At 31.7% G+C, this 14,921-nt stretch overlaps 2 protein-coding genes across 3 annotated transcripts in view; both read left to right on the forward strand.

The window, feature by feature from the left end:
* Nucleotides 1-14,921, forward strand: part of LOC143558203 (hypothetical protein At1g04090-like) — a 171,244-nt gene that overhangs the window by 75,121 nt on the left and 81,202 nt on the right. The window lies entirely within an intron of this gene.
* LOC143558196 (protein HOTHEAD-like) lies at nucleotides 4,566-6,558 on the forward strand. The gene is made up of 4 exons (XM_077047082.1): nucleotides 4,566-5,196; nucleotides 5,263-5,612; nucleotides 5,844-6,433; nucleotides 6,516-6,558. The coding sequence occupies exons 1-4, from the start codon at nucleotides 4,572-4,574 to the stop codon at nucleotides 6,556-6,558; spliced, it is 1,608 nt and encodes a 535-aa protein (XP_076903197.1). The 5' UTR covers nucleotides 4,566-4,571.

Raw genomic sequence — 14,921 nt, forward strand, 5'->3', positions numbered from 1 at the left:
TTTGTGTTTAATTAAATCTAATATGCTACTGTTCGAAAAAAAAAATCTAAATATATAGTTTCATGCATGTGTTGTTCCTAACTTAGATATAAATTTTATTGGAATCAGAATATATAATACCTACAAATTTTTTAGGCCTACATTCTTTAGACCAACAAATTTAGACCTTGCTTGCATGCATTCTTTGAATGACACGACACCCTCTCAAGCATTCTGTAGATGTAACACCCGTTAATTTTGCGGTTCAAAGAATTAAGCTTGTAAAGTATGTATACTTTTTGGGAGTTATCCGGCATATTTCGTTGACCCTATCATCTTCCTGGTACGTTAAGTTATCTAATATTTCCTTCCAAGTTTTCATATCTCTTAAATTAGAAGGGCTAGAGTGTAAACATGTTTTATGTTATCATAAAAAAAAACCTAAACTCTAGCCCCCTTGCATGTCCGATCAGCAGCTCTCCAACCACCCCCCACCCTGCGATTTTCTTCTTTCCAGCCAAGGTTTAAGCATAAAACATCAATTTAAGGTTAGTTCTATGATTCCCCAAGTCTTTTACACCTTAATTGTTCTTTATACCACGCGTATTGATCGTTAAATTGCATGTTGTAGGCTTACCGGATGGCTGTCAATTCTAACCTTTTTGGGACTGTTTTGATTGAGGCTTTTGCACCAAAATCCTCCTAGGTATGTCTAGTATATCATACTTAAAAATCATGTTCATTGGTGTTCGTTAGATTGGTCAACTAGTTGTAGTTTGAATGTTAGTGTTTGGTTGACTAGAATTGTAGTTTGATGTTTTAACACGAGGGTTGAAGTGATTAACGACCAATTCAGCTCGAGGGAACTTGGTTTGAAGTACGGGCTTTTGAAAAATCATTTTTATAAGTTATGGGGCTGAATTGGTTGTCGGTTACTCAAACGGGTCGATACAACGCGCAGTTGCGTTTATTGAATAGTTTGTGAGTTGTACTTGCGAGTTACCGACCCATTTGACTCGTGTAGCGTCGTGTGGACTTGTTGGCTGTGAATTTATTATATTGGGTCCACACGGGGCTGAGTTGGATGTTAACGGCCTAAACGACTCTTAAACGGGCGTGTTAGTGTCACCTAGTGCTTTCGGGGGTAAATTGGGAATTCTTTATTCCCGGGAGTATCTAAGGGTCGTGTTGGTGAATGTAAGGCCCCGGGGGCTGTTATGATTGAGTTTGATGAGGTCGAGGCTTTAAGTAAGTCGAACCATGTTAGAACGTCTTGTAGGATAAACGAGTCCTTTCGATGTCATTAGTAATGTGTGAATGTAAACCGACAGATGTTTGAGTTTTGGTATTACTTAGGGGTCCTCTAGCTTATGGTGAAATCGTGCCTTGTGTCAGGTGAGTTCATGATGCCCCTTTTTACTCTTTCAAGATTTTGGCTAGCATGCACACCTAAGCGATTTTGCTTGATGAGTTGTTTAAAATTATTTTGGATGGGCTTACTTGTATAGGGTAGGCCTTGAGATAATATTATCGTATGTATGTATGTATTATTGTATGGCCAATATTTGGCGATGTTTAGTGGTCGTTATCGACTACGGATGTTTACGTATGCCTACTTCATGTTTGCATACGTTGGATGAGATGTTACGTGTTTGGGTTGTACGTGTGCTCGACCTTGATGTTATTACTTGGATGTTTATATATATATATATATATATAAGTAGGGATGTACTTATAAAGATGTTTATATATATATATGTGTGTGTGTGTATGTATATATAAGGATGATTATTTACTGAGGATGATGGCCTAACTGATGTATCCCTTTTATTTTTTTTTAATTCTTGGAATGACTATTATGATTATTATTATTATTATTATTATTGATGTTATTTATTAAAATTTGAACTCACTCAGCTCAAGCTGACTTTGTGTGCATGTTAGTGTGAGTTTCAGGTCAGGAGGAGGATACCTTACCGTTTGGACGTGCACGAAGCTACTTGGACGGTGAAAGGCATACATGGATGGAAGATTTAAATATTGAACATTTCTTTTTAAAAAGTTTTATCAAATACATTTAAATTGGATTTTGGGCATAATTCCCGGGTTTTGGGAACTTATTTTAGTAATTATGGTTTTCCGCTGAATTATATTCTGAATTAGTTGTTTTAATGGAATTGAATTAGTTGTTTTAATGGAATGAACTGTTTTCAAGTTTAAGTATTTTTATGAGTATTTTGTATGAATACCAACTGTAAAATTCCTAGGATTTAGGGTCTTCCAGTAGACCTACAAAATTTTGAGACTTCTTTTCAAATATATATAAAAATTGCATCAATATATAAAATTTTTAAGTTGATTCAATTCGGTTAGGAGAAAAGACTTATTTGGTGTAGTGGTTAAATTTAAATCCCACGCTTCTATTGTGGTCAATCAGGAATGTGATTGAATCTCACCCCATTTTTAAATTCTTGGTTCTTTTAGAATTCTTTTCAGAAGTAGAGTGCTTTTTAGGATGGTAGTCATCTGGGTTGACTTTTTCTTTTAATCATAAATGGGATAGTAGTCATTAGTATTAACGAATAAGTATTTTTTTTAGTGTGTATAGTGATAGCACGTTCAAATAATGTAATAAATGTTAATTTTTTTTAGGTATAGTGATAGCACGTTCAAAGAATGTAATAAATGATGTCAGTGAAAACTCTTAGTTCTATATGATATTGGCGAATAAGGGCTAATTTTATTTGGTATTGGCAAATACGGATGAAGTGGTAGCATGTTGTCACGTGAGTTTTTGCCAACTCACCCTTATTGCCAATACCAAATAGAATTAATCATTATTCGCTAACGTCATATAGAATTAAGGCTTATGATAATTGCAACTACCTCATTTGTGATTAAACGAAAAAGTTAGCCCCAAGTGATCACCAACTAGAAAAACACACTATTTAAAAAAAAGTTTGTTTTTTTGGATCTTACCCTGACTAGTCAGGGAGGAAAGCTCAAGAGCCGATGATTCCAAATTCAATTGAATTAATCTTTTTAAAAGAAAAGGATTAACTCAATAATTTTAACTAATGCTTCAAATATTTTTCATTTTATTTAAAATAAAAATTAATTCAATAACCTGAGTGTATACAATAGTTCTTAGTTGTAGCTAAAATTGTTTCGAGTTTAGAAGATTAAATTTCAACATTCTATTAGTTATGACATTCATTTTTCAAAACTAGGATAATATATGAACACTATAATTCATGTTGAAAATGTCCAACGTATGTGGTGGTTGTCCACAAGATGTTTTTCTCTATCTTACAATCAAGTTACATTTTAGTGGTGTTTCAACACATTTATATTTTCTTTGGTATTTTTTAAGAAACAAATCTAAAATTGTCATGTACTAGTTTATCTTATAAATATAGAGTGTCAATGAGAAAGGAAACTATTTTAGTTTCATATTTAACTTATTCATCTAATTTAACTTCTAACTATACTATTAAAGCAACACAAGTTGTTCACATGGCATTTAACTAGGCACTCCACATATGTTGCCAAGTAGATGTTATGTCACTATTTCCTATTATATTATGACGCATGACCCGTTTTCCTATTATAACCCATGACCTGTAAGACTTTATAAATTTTTTTATTTTAGGTATTACATATAATAATAATAATTTTTTATTTTTATTATATTTTTCACCGGAGTGGAACACGAGCTCTAACCTAGTTAAATGTAAACCGGAATAAATAAAAAAATCTAAAAGTACAAATCCCTTTTTTTTCTTTGTTTTAATAAGGTCCTAAATTTTTTACTTGTTTTAAGCCATTAAAATGGTTAGACCGCCCCTATTAGTTAATAAGGCACACACCTTTTCTTGTCTTTATTAGTTAATCCTTAAAGCATTCTCAGCCCGCTTTCTAAAAATATGTGAGGAGAATTTGTAAATTATATGGCATGGTTACGAGTGGTTGTGAGTAAAAGAGAGAGAAAATGTTATAGGAGAAATTTAAATTTTGGGTTTCACTGTTCATACCGTATAATTTTTTAATTTTTTCTAAAAGTGGTTGTAAGTTAAGAAAAGAGAAAAGATAATGATAAAGGTATAAAAAGTATTATTTAATTAAACAGGATAGAGAAAAAACAATGATTTTTACTGTAATTATATGATATAGGGTACAGAATGGACTGGTAACGCTTTTAGTATTTTGATGCCCTAAATTACGCAACTTTTCTTGTCTTTATTAGTTAATCCTTAGTATTTTGATGTCCTAAATTTTTTTTGAATAAGGCACGCAACTTTTCTTGTCTTTATTAGTTAATCCTTAGTATATAACTTCTCATTTAAACAAGACCAACAGATCGCTAAAATCTATAGTTGTTGATAGATTCACTAAAAATGAGATACTATGGCATGCATGTTGCTGAGACCCATGATATGTGTTGTCGCAACCATTATTTTCTTATGTCATTTATGCATCGGTGAAATACGTACGTACCCTTTCTTCAACAACTTGTTTCTCTTTATATTTATGTTTTAATCGTATATTAACGAAGCTAATGTCAATTAAATGCAGCTACAGACTATGCCCTCATGCATGAAGCAACAAAAGCTCCTAAAATTTCATTTTATGACTATATTGTCATAGGGGGAGACCCTGCTGGGATTCCGTTAGCCACCACGTTATCAGAAAACTACTCAGTTTTACTTCTTGAACGTGGCGGCTCACCTTATGGAAATCCCAACATCACCCGCTCATCAAATTTTGGTTCCTACTTATCGGATACGTCCCCAAATTCTCCATCTCAGCAATTTATTTCAGAAGGTGTTGTAAATGCACGTGCGCGTGTCTTGGATGGTGGTACTTCTATTAATGCTGGCTTTTATTCTCGTGGCGAACAGAAGTTCAATAAGGAAGCTAGATTAACGAATGATAGTTTGATTCGCGAGTGTTACGAGTGGATAGAAAAAGTAATGGTCTATAAGCCCACCCTGAATAAATGGGAGCTGGCACTAAAAGCTGCACTAGTGGAAGCTGGAGTCAAACCTGATAATGGATTTAGTCTTGATCATATCATCGGAACTAAAGTCGGTGGTTCAATTTTTGATGAAAATGGGACGCGACATACGGCTGCAGATTTGCTACAGTATGCGAATCCCAAAGACCTGTCGGTTCTTCTACACGCAACTGTTGGAAAAATCTTATTTAAGATTAAAGGTAGGCATGTATCCATTGTTATGCAAGCATTCTATTGTTCCATGTCATACTTGTGATTCTTTACAGGAAAATCAAGGCCGTTGGCTTATGGCGTCATGTTTGAAGACTCATTCGGGAATAAGCACAAGGCATATCTAAAAGGTTCAAAAAAGGATGAAATTATATTATCTGCTGGTGCTCTCGGAAGCCCACAACTTTTGGTGTTGAGTGGCATCGGCCCAAAAGAACAACTCCGTGCACATAAGATTAAAGTCGTGCTTGAGCAACCTTTCGTTGGTAAAGGCATGGCGGATAACCCATTGAACTCAATCTTCATTCCTTCTCCTGTTGCGGTCAAGACAGCCATAGTCCATCTTGTTGGCATTACTCAGTTTGGTAGTTACATCGAAGATGCATATCAAGGATTTTCCCCTCAGGTACTAACTAGAATCTGGAACATTTAAAGAAATTGTGTAATTTTCAAAAGGTTTGATAGCAAATTAGGTGATGTTTTTCCATTTCAGCTTATCTTTTGTTAGTGGCTTTTGTGTCTTGGAGTTGCCAATGTCTTATATCAGTGTTCTAGATGTGCTTTTAGTTGACAGCTACTTCAAGTGTTACTTTACAAAAAGCTCATCATATGTTGTCATTATCTTAACCTATCTTAGATAATGACTAACTCAGAATTAAAATCAAGAAAAACTAACTCTATTTGTCATAAAACTCCTGGAAGCTGTGTTTCAAAAACAAAATTTGGAGATATTGGATTGATCTACCTACGTTGTTTGCAGCTGGGTGGGTTTATACTTGAGAAAGTTAACGGCCCTCTATCAAAGGGTGAACTAAGGATTAAAAACCGTAATCCAACAGACAACCCATCAGTAGCATTCAACTACTTCAAGGAACCTGAAGATTTAAATAAATGTGTTAACGGGATTCGAACCGTTCTAAAAGCAGTAGATTCAAAAGCATTCTCGAACTACAAGTATGCCAATATGACAAGCAAAGATATTCTTGATCTAAATATGAAATTGCCAATGAACCTGCGCGTACATGGTAATACTAGTTCATCACTGGAACAATATTGCAAAGACACTGTAAGGACTATATGGCACTATCATGGTGGCTGTCATATTGGAAAAGTAGTTGATCATGAGTATAAAGTTCTTGGTGTGGACGCGCTAAGGGTAATCGATGGATCAACGCTACTTAACTCGCCAGGAACTAATCCTCAAGCTAGTGTTTTAATGCTTGGAAGGTTAGCATTTATTTTATGATTTTTCAAAATTATTTGCCAACTAGTAAATGATGATAAGTTGGTTTCAAACTGATCAATGCAGGTACATGGGAGTTACCATTCTAGGCCAACGGCTTGCAAGTTGAAAACAACAAGAATTAGTGACACTCTCATTTTAAATTTATAAGATAATAGCTATTCATTTACCAAGTCTAAGTCTGTTCCTTGTTATCCTGTAAGGAAATATTAAGTTTGGCACTTGTTATTGATTGTTATTGATGTATTTGAACATGATATTATAAGAATAAATATATGGATATATATATTTATAAACAGCCATCATTATCATTATTATTTATATAATCATAGATCATAGTAATTAAATTATACCTTATTATTATATTAGCTAGGTAATTATTGATGGACTATATTACCCATACTTCCTAATCAAGGGTTTCCCCTTAGGTGTATATAAATATATGGAGAAACTTATTAACATCATAAGACATAGCCCTAACACACATCAAAAATTCTTGATCCCTTTTCTCTCTCCATATTTCAGTTTCTCAAGAACCCTAATCCCCATCACTAATATACATCCTAAAGGAGAACTTGACCAAGCCGACTATCATGTCGTCTGGATCATTCTCTTCAGCCGTGGCTACTCTCTCTGCTATAACATGTATGTTTTAGTTATAGTTTTATCATAATATTCATGTTTTCCATTACCAATATGAAGAACTGATCAACATGTGGTATCAGAGTGATGTTAATTAATCAATTCTTCATGTTTTCCATAAAATCAGCATATAAACCGGAAGACATGAACTAAACCCTGATAAACCCTAAGTTAATTTTCGATTTCATTATTAATTGTTTTTATATATTAAAAACCTAATATATAAACACTAACAATTTTTTTGGTTTTAAAATTCGTATTTGTATAACCCTAAAATTGTTTTCGAAATCTGATGAATTCAATGATGTTCTTCATGTTCATCACTGTTTTTTTGAAAATCTTAAATAATCTGGTTCAAGATCTTGATTGTTATAATGTTTTTCCTATTATTTTGGTTAAACTTTTTCCCAAGATATTTCGAATTCTTGAAAATTAATAAAAGAATTCTTTTCGAAAATAAACAAATCTTTGATAAACAAACAATCCCTAAGAATTCGGATATAACCTTATCATGTAACTATTCATAGAATCATGGGTGAATGTGTTTACGGTTAAAACACTTTCTGGGAACTATAAGTTCCCGAAAACACCTAGTTTCCGGAAAACATCAAATTACCAAAAACACATAAAACCCGAAAACCTTATTCCCGAACTCACCACGGAGTTCGATCCACGCTAATAGTTGGTTTGCTATTAACTAATTAATGTTTTGTAAAACACTTAACTATAATAAAATATATATATTATTTTTGCAAAACATAGAAATTAAGGCTTAACTTAAATAAATTTGTTAATGTAAACTTCTGCCCAAAGGTGATGTATTACATCTAACATATCATTCAAGTCTAAACTCTAAATACAAGTTATGTTAGTTTAGCCTAACATGATTTAAATGTATTACTTCTGTCTTAAAGGTGATGTGTTATATTTATATCAAGAAAAACTAACCCGTGCATAACTAAAATAGTTGTTTCACTTCTGCTCAAAGGTAATGTGTTACAATTGTTTTGCACATATACTTAAATAAATTTTAGTTCTACCCAAACGTGATTTCTTTTTTATTTAGGTAGTATTTTTTTTAATTAAAGTAGTCTATTAGTTTGATAATAATAGACATATCACATCTTTAATAAAATATAATAATCTTCACATTAATGATCCTTCATTAATCTTACAAACTTATTTTAATTGCCTTACTTTAATATCCCATTACATTACTCACTATAATTTTCTTGTTAGAAATTACTATCTCATTCAAATTATCCACTCTAATCTAAAACCCAATATGTTTTTGCTTCATAAGAGTTTCATTAACTTTTAGCTCTTCTCTTTTATTTTTTATTATCCCTCAAGACACGACTACCTTACTGCTCTTTCTAATAACAATTATTCTATTGAAAGCTATAGTATAACATATGGAATGAGTCAACATAATATCTCTTATGATAATCAAGAACTTATTTAAATAAATTCTATCACAAAAGTTATTCCAGATTCAGTCCTTCCTAAGACTAATATATTTTCTATGAAATAATCAAAATAACTTCTAAGATACATGCATTCCTTAAAATTTTAACTATAAGGTTAAGTGGCATTACTGAATACATCATTATATACAGTATCATGACATGACCCATAAAATTAAAGGCTCACACATGAAAATAAGTACAATTTTCTAGTATATTACATACTAAATTTCTCAATAGTATAATTTAATGCCTTAAGAATCAACTATAATACTCAGAAGTACCAAAGGAAAATGAGTGTGTTGATCAGCAACATATGTACAAGAAAAGAAATGTCTGGAACTAGAAAATAAGATCTTATTAAACTTACTACCATTAAATAAAACCTAAAAGAGGATAATTCTAAGGTTCATGAATAAAATACAAATATTACTTTCAGCTTTAAGTTATCTAAGAAGAACCATCACTGCAAATATATGTTATTATACTAGGCATATGCAATGAGACTATCTATAATTTAAAAGAACAACTGGCTGAAATAGGTAGTTATATATTCATGATATTTAAGTCTGCTAATTCTAATATTCCAATTAACACATGATAGGTTGATTCTAGTTCTGTGTATGTTTCCTTATCAAAAATCAACGAATAACTAACATGAGTGTTAGTGACAAAATTAAATGTTCATGTTATTAAAAACCATAACAAACTGTTTGAGTTATGCTTTGGGATACCTTATAAATTCTGGTATTTAATTAGAATTTAGTATTAATACTTAAGCTACATTATGAGAATTGTGAGGTTTGCATAGCCAACATAAAGTCACTCTTAAATTAAATTCTCATCTTATTTGTTATTAATCTCCGGATAGAAACATTTATAAGGTAGAACTAGATGATACTATATACTTTCATAACTCTTGTTATCATTTTTTTAACGAAAGAAAAATGAGATCGAAAATTTCATCCATTGAAACCAAAATTCATGAGAATTCATGACATGGTTAATAAGGATGATTCTTCATCTAATCTCATTCTTAGTGATTGTAAATCATATGTTAAATGCCTTAAATATTATTTGGCTTAACGATTAAGTATGGGTCAGTCAAAAGTTACATTTCACTGACACTCGTGGAATTATTCAAAATGGAATATTTAAACATAATTCATTTAAAGACTATTTACTTGTATCTAATCTGACTTCTATGGTCCACAGTCTTAAATAGATCCATTCATATATACTTAATTTGATTTCTTCTAAATATGTCCCTAAGTTTCTTATGACATATAGACGTTAAGGAAATCAAATCAAGTCTAATGTATGAATGAAAGGCTCCTACGTCACGTATATCATTGAAACTTCTCACGTAGCTTTCCAAGAGATTCGAGGATCAGTGGGAGCATTAAGTGTCTTAATCATAACTTGCAAGATTTACGAGAAGTGGGGAGTGAAAACTTGAGATTAACTCAGTTACACCTCTTATACAAGACATTGCTCCATCACAACACTGTTATATCATAACTTATCTCCTTAGAATTCAATGCTACTCTTATAAAAAGTTTCATTGTTACTTAAATGTAGGCATATTCAGATTTCTTACTAAACTAATCCTCAATAAGAGAAATTGCAACAATTTATATTATTAACTTATTTCTCTACTATAATCTATTGGTCTTTAACTATTGGCCATAAGCATGTCAAATTCCTAAACATTTCTAAGGTCAGTGGGAGCCGTAAAAGTCCTTATAATAACTTTTCAGAGGTACACCATACTACACCAACTCTTACACACTTAAAATCCTGAAAATGATAGCAACATAAACAAGAGCTAATCCATAAACCAAAACTTCTAACAAACTCAAGCATTAACTCAGAGGTCATATAACCTGCTAAATTTGATGATTATATAACCTCCTTAACTAAAATTGAAATGGATTATGGAAAGTTTTTTGATCCCATCTCTTCTAGTTAAACCATTAATATCAATCAATCTTATGAATTGAATAAAGCTATTATTAGCAATCTAAATTAAATTCTATAAGTCAGAATTAAATTTGAGATTTGGTTGAATCACCTAAGAGTGTTCATAACTAAACTATATCCTAATACAAACGTTAAGACATTAAAAAGCACGACTTATTGTTAAAGGTTAAATTCAAGAGGAAATAAAACATTAAAGAATCTTCTTAGCTATATTACAAAAGTTTTCTTTGAGGATCATTATTGTTCAAGTAGCTTATAATATTTAAGAGTTGCATTACTTGAACATATAAAACAACTTTTCCTAACAACTGACTTGCATATTTACATGTTCATAAAGCAACTTGAAAGTTCTAAACTGAAGGTCAAAGAAAACTTAGTCTGTAAGTCAATATAATCCATGTATGGGTTGATGCAAACATTAAAATGTGATGAAATCTTTATACAATATATTTTCATCAAGAACTAAGTGGATCAATGTACCTACCTCAAGATGAGTGGGAGCAACTAAAAGCAAACTTGTCCTTATATAGATGAAATTCTTTTGATAAGCATATGTTACATAAGTCTAAGTAATGTTTATACATACTTTGATATGATAGATCTCAAGAGATATCTCATACATGATAGATATCATAACATGCCAAGATAGACCCAAAGGGATATTAGTTTTGTTCTGTAAGTATTAACTTAAAAGGGTCCTTATGCATGTAACAAATGATATTGCTCTCCTTTAGAGGATAATAGGATCATTAAGATTATTTCCTTGTGCTTCATTAAGTAGAAGCCTTATGTAGGTTCAAATATATACTCGTTCAGAAATTACTCAAAATTGCAACACACTAGATATGTCTAGATTAATGTGAAGCATCTAAAAGAGTATTAAAATATCTTTAAAAGGAAACGAGAGACTATAATTTAAAATGAAAACGTGAGAACTCAAACCGATTGATTACTCTAAATTTTGTTATATTCAAAGGTAACATAATGTAATTTTTGAGATATATTATTATGTAGTAGATAAATCTATCTCGTGGAGGAGTCATAATGAACTGATAACAACAATCTAAATTTTAAAGGCATAATATGTTGATTAAATCACAACGCAATTTACAATAAATGTTGTTAAAAATTTATCATTTGACTCATAAGTTTATTAACTCTATGTAAGTTATATATTGAATACTTATTATGATAAAGTCAGCTACCACGTTTTCTCAAACAGTAATAGTTCAAGAGGTGCTGTATTAAATTTTGATATGAAATAAATTATTTTTTTATGAACGAATTGAGGAAACTAAATTCTCATATCGAATACATTCATGATATATGCTAAAGGATCCTATAACTAAAGGTCTGTCACCCATAAGTCTTATGAAAGCGCTTATAATAAAGACAGGATTATTAATGACCATGTATAATTGTATATCGTTATATGAATGACTAATTATTAATTTTCCTCATCAGTTTTGATTTTGTATGTCTCTTAATATTTCTGCATGCGTTATGACATAGACAAATTATTGTACAAATTAAATATTCTGAAAGGCTTACTTGTAAAATTTTGATCATAACTACTTAGGTTTTAAATAAGGACTGTAGTATGATTAATTGGGTCTTAAGCTGATATTCAATTCAATTACTGTATTTCTCTGCTCCAGTTTGAGTTTAAAGCTAAAATGAGTGTTAAAATCTGCAAACTAATCTAATGCTCATAATAAATGATTATTCGGTCAAGTGAAATAATGTAAGAATAAATATATGGATATGTATATTTATATATGACCATCATTACCATTTATATAATAATAGATCAACATAATTAAATTATAATGTATTATTGTGTTAGCTAGGTAATTGTTGATTGACCATATTACCCCATACTTGTTAATCAAGGTTTTCCTCTTGGGTGTATATAAATATATTGAGAAACTTATTAACATCATAAGACATAAACCTAACACACACATCAAAAATCCGTGATCCCTTTTCTCTCCATATTTTCGGTTTCTCAAGAACCCTAATCCCCATCACTAATATACATCCTAAAGGGGAACTCGACCAAGTTGGCTATCATGTCGTTTAGATCATTCTCTTCAGTCGTGGCCCGTGGCTACTTTCTCTACTGTAACAGGTATGTTTTATTTATAGTTTTATCATAATATTCATGTTTTCCATTACCAACATGAAGAACTAATCAACCAGTATTCATCGTCTTATACGGGTTACTTGGTTTATTCGAATTGGGTTATTTGAATTTAAAAGTTTAAAACAGAGTGAGTAGGGACTTGTATGTTGTGGCATATATGATTGTCTTCTATTAAGCAATTAATATCACATGTTGCTGATCTTTAACATTATCAAAGTTATGGGTTCATGATTCTTAATTTAAACTAATTTTGTTGTCCTGACAAAATGGAAAACGGTTAAAAGTCTGGTCATGAAAACACAGGCTACGAGTTCTTCCTCCCATGCCACCATCCCTTTTCTCCATAATCTCAAACCCCCCCCCCCCAACACACACACATCCACAGGAGCCACTATCTTCCCCATGCGCTACGGTTAATTCTCTCAATTATCTTTTCATATGAATGAGATATTTGTCAAATTATGTTAATCAGAGAACGAATTTCTTGAATCTTATTTACACAACCAACGATACAGCAACAGAAGACAATAACCAAAAATCAGATCATCAACATAATGATTTGAACACTACGAACACTCTTTCTATCGGATTAATTGATTCAATCAACATGATGAATCTTAACCCTAGAATAATAGTTTTAAGAGAGAATACAAGAAGTCAGAGAGAAAACTATTTTGTGTGTTGAAAATAATAAACTAGACATAACTAGAAAATTGGTTTTTATATTGCCAACAAACTTCAACAACTTGATCTTTATATCTCGAAAACTTCTTAACTGCTTAGCCTTGAAAGCCCATCATCAGCCCATCTCCAAGTCAGCTACAAGCCAGGCCCAACTTTAATTCAGCTACAAGCCCATCTTCATTCCATGCTCCATGACCAAGTATTTTACATATCAAAACATAAAACATTGAATTAGATCATTAATATTAACATTTCAACACCCCTCCTTAATTCAATGCCCAAATACATCAAACATATTCAGTTTCTTTCAAAGTTCATTATGTTTTGCACCAAGTAACCCTTTAGTAAAAATGTCAGCTACTTGAAACTCTGACTTTATAGCCATAGTTTTAATAGCTCCTTTTGATATTCTATCTCTTAAGTAAAACAAGTCGAGTTCAAAATGTTTAGTACGTTCATGAAATACAGGATTAGCTGCAATAGATATTGCAGCTGAGTTTTCACAAAACAACTTGACAGGTAACTTTACCTTAACTTGTAGTTATGACAATATATTAACTAGCCATGTAATTTCATATGTAGCAGCACACATTGCACGGTATTCTGATTCAGCAGAAGATCTTGAGACTGTGGCCTGCTCTTTACTTTTCCATGACACCAAATATATACAATAACCAGTTACAGATTTTCTGGTTTCTAGACACTTGCCCCAATCAGAATCAGAATATGCACATAATTCAAAAACATCACTTTTGCTAAGTAACAACCCCTTTCCAGGAGCAGATTTAAGGTACCTTAATAGCCTTATAGCAATTCGCAAATGAGAATTAGTAGGTTTATGCATAAATTGACTCAAATGGTGCACAGAATATGCAATATCTGGTCTGGTGTGAGAAAGATAAATCATCTTACCAACTAATTTTTGATAGCCAGTAATATTGGTTAAAACTGATCTATCATTCTTACACATTGCAACTATCACAAAGTGTTGCTCTAAAGGACTATTAACTGGTTTGCAACCAGTCATGCCATACTCAGCTAATAGATCTAGGCAATACTTTTTTTGTGACAAGCAAATTCCATTTAATTACCTCAATTCCAAGAAAATATTTGAGACTTCCAAGATCTTTTACCAAGAACTTGGCTTTAAGACAATCTTTTATTTTTTTCTATTTCATTTTGACAACTACCGGTTAATATAATATCATCAACATAAACAAGTAATATTATAAACACAAACTTACTTGTTTTAACAAATATGGAATGGTCACACAGACTTTGAACAAAGCCTAGCTCAAGTAAGACATTTACAAGTTTTTCATTCCACATCCTAGGTGCTTGTTTCAAGCCATACAAAGATTTATTCAATTTACAGACCTTGGTTTCACCTTTGGTAAAATAACCCTCAGGTACATCCATGATGTGCGTCGGATAACCCTATAACAATTACCTTCACAACTAAGCTTTAATATTAAAACGAAAATCCTAAAACCACACACAACCGGCAAGTGTACCGATCGCAAGTAGTATAGACCTAGGAAGTCCAAGTAT

Source organism: Bidens hawaiensis, unplaced genomic scaffold (genome assembly GCF_021521415.1).
Source record: "Bidens hawaiensis isolate Kalapana, Puna unplaced genomic scaffold, B.hawaiensis_p1.1 tig00019354_1, whole genome shotgun sequence".
NCBI classification, from domain to species: domain Eukaryota; kingdom Viridiplantae; phylum Streptophyta; class Magnoliopsida; order Asterales; family Asteraceae; genus Bidens; species Bidens hawaiensis.

Excerpts from the sequence above, each read along its gene's own strand:
- LOC143558196 (XM_077047082.1), top strand. The coding sequence starts at position 4,572 with ATGCATGAAGCAACAAAAGCTCCTAAAATTTCATTTTATGACTATATT. Across the intron at positions 5,613-5,843 it reads ATCAAGGATTTTCCCCTCAG|ATAATGACTAACTCAGAATT; the intron begins GTACTAACTAGA and ends AACCTATCTTAG. Across the intron at positions 6,434-6,515 it reads AGTGTTTTAATGCTTGGAAG|GTACATGGGAGTTACCATTC; the intron begins GTTAGCATTTAT and ends TGATCAATGCAG.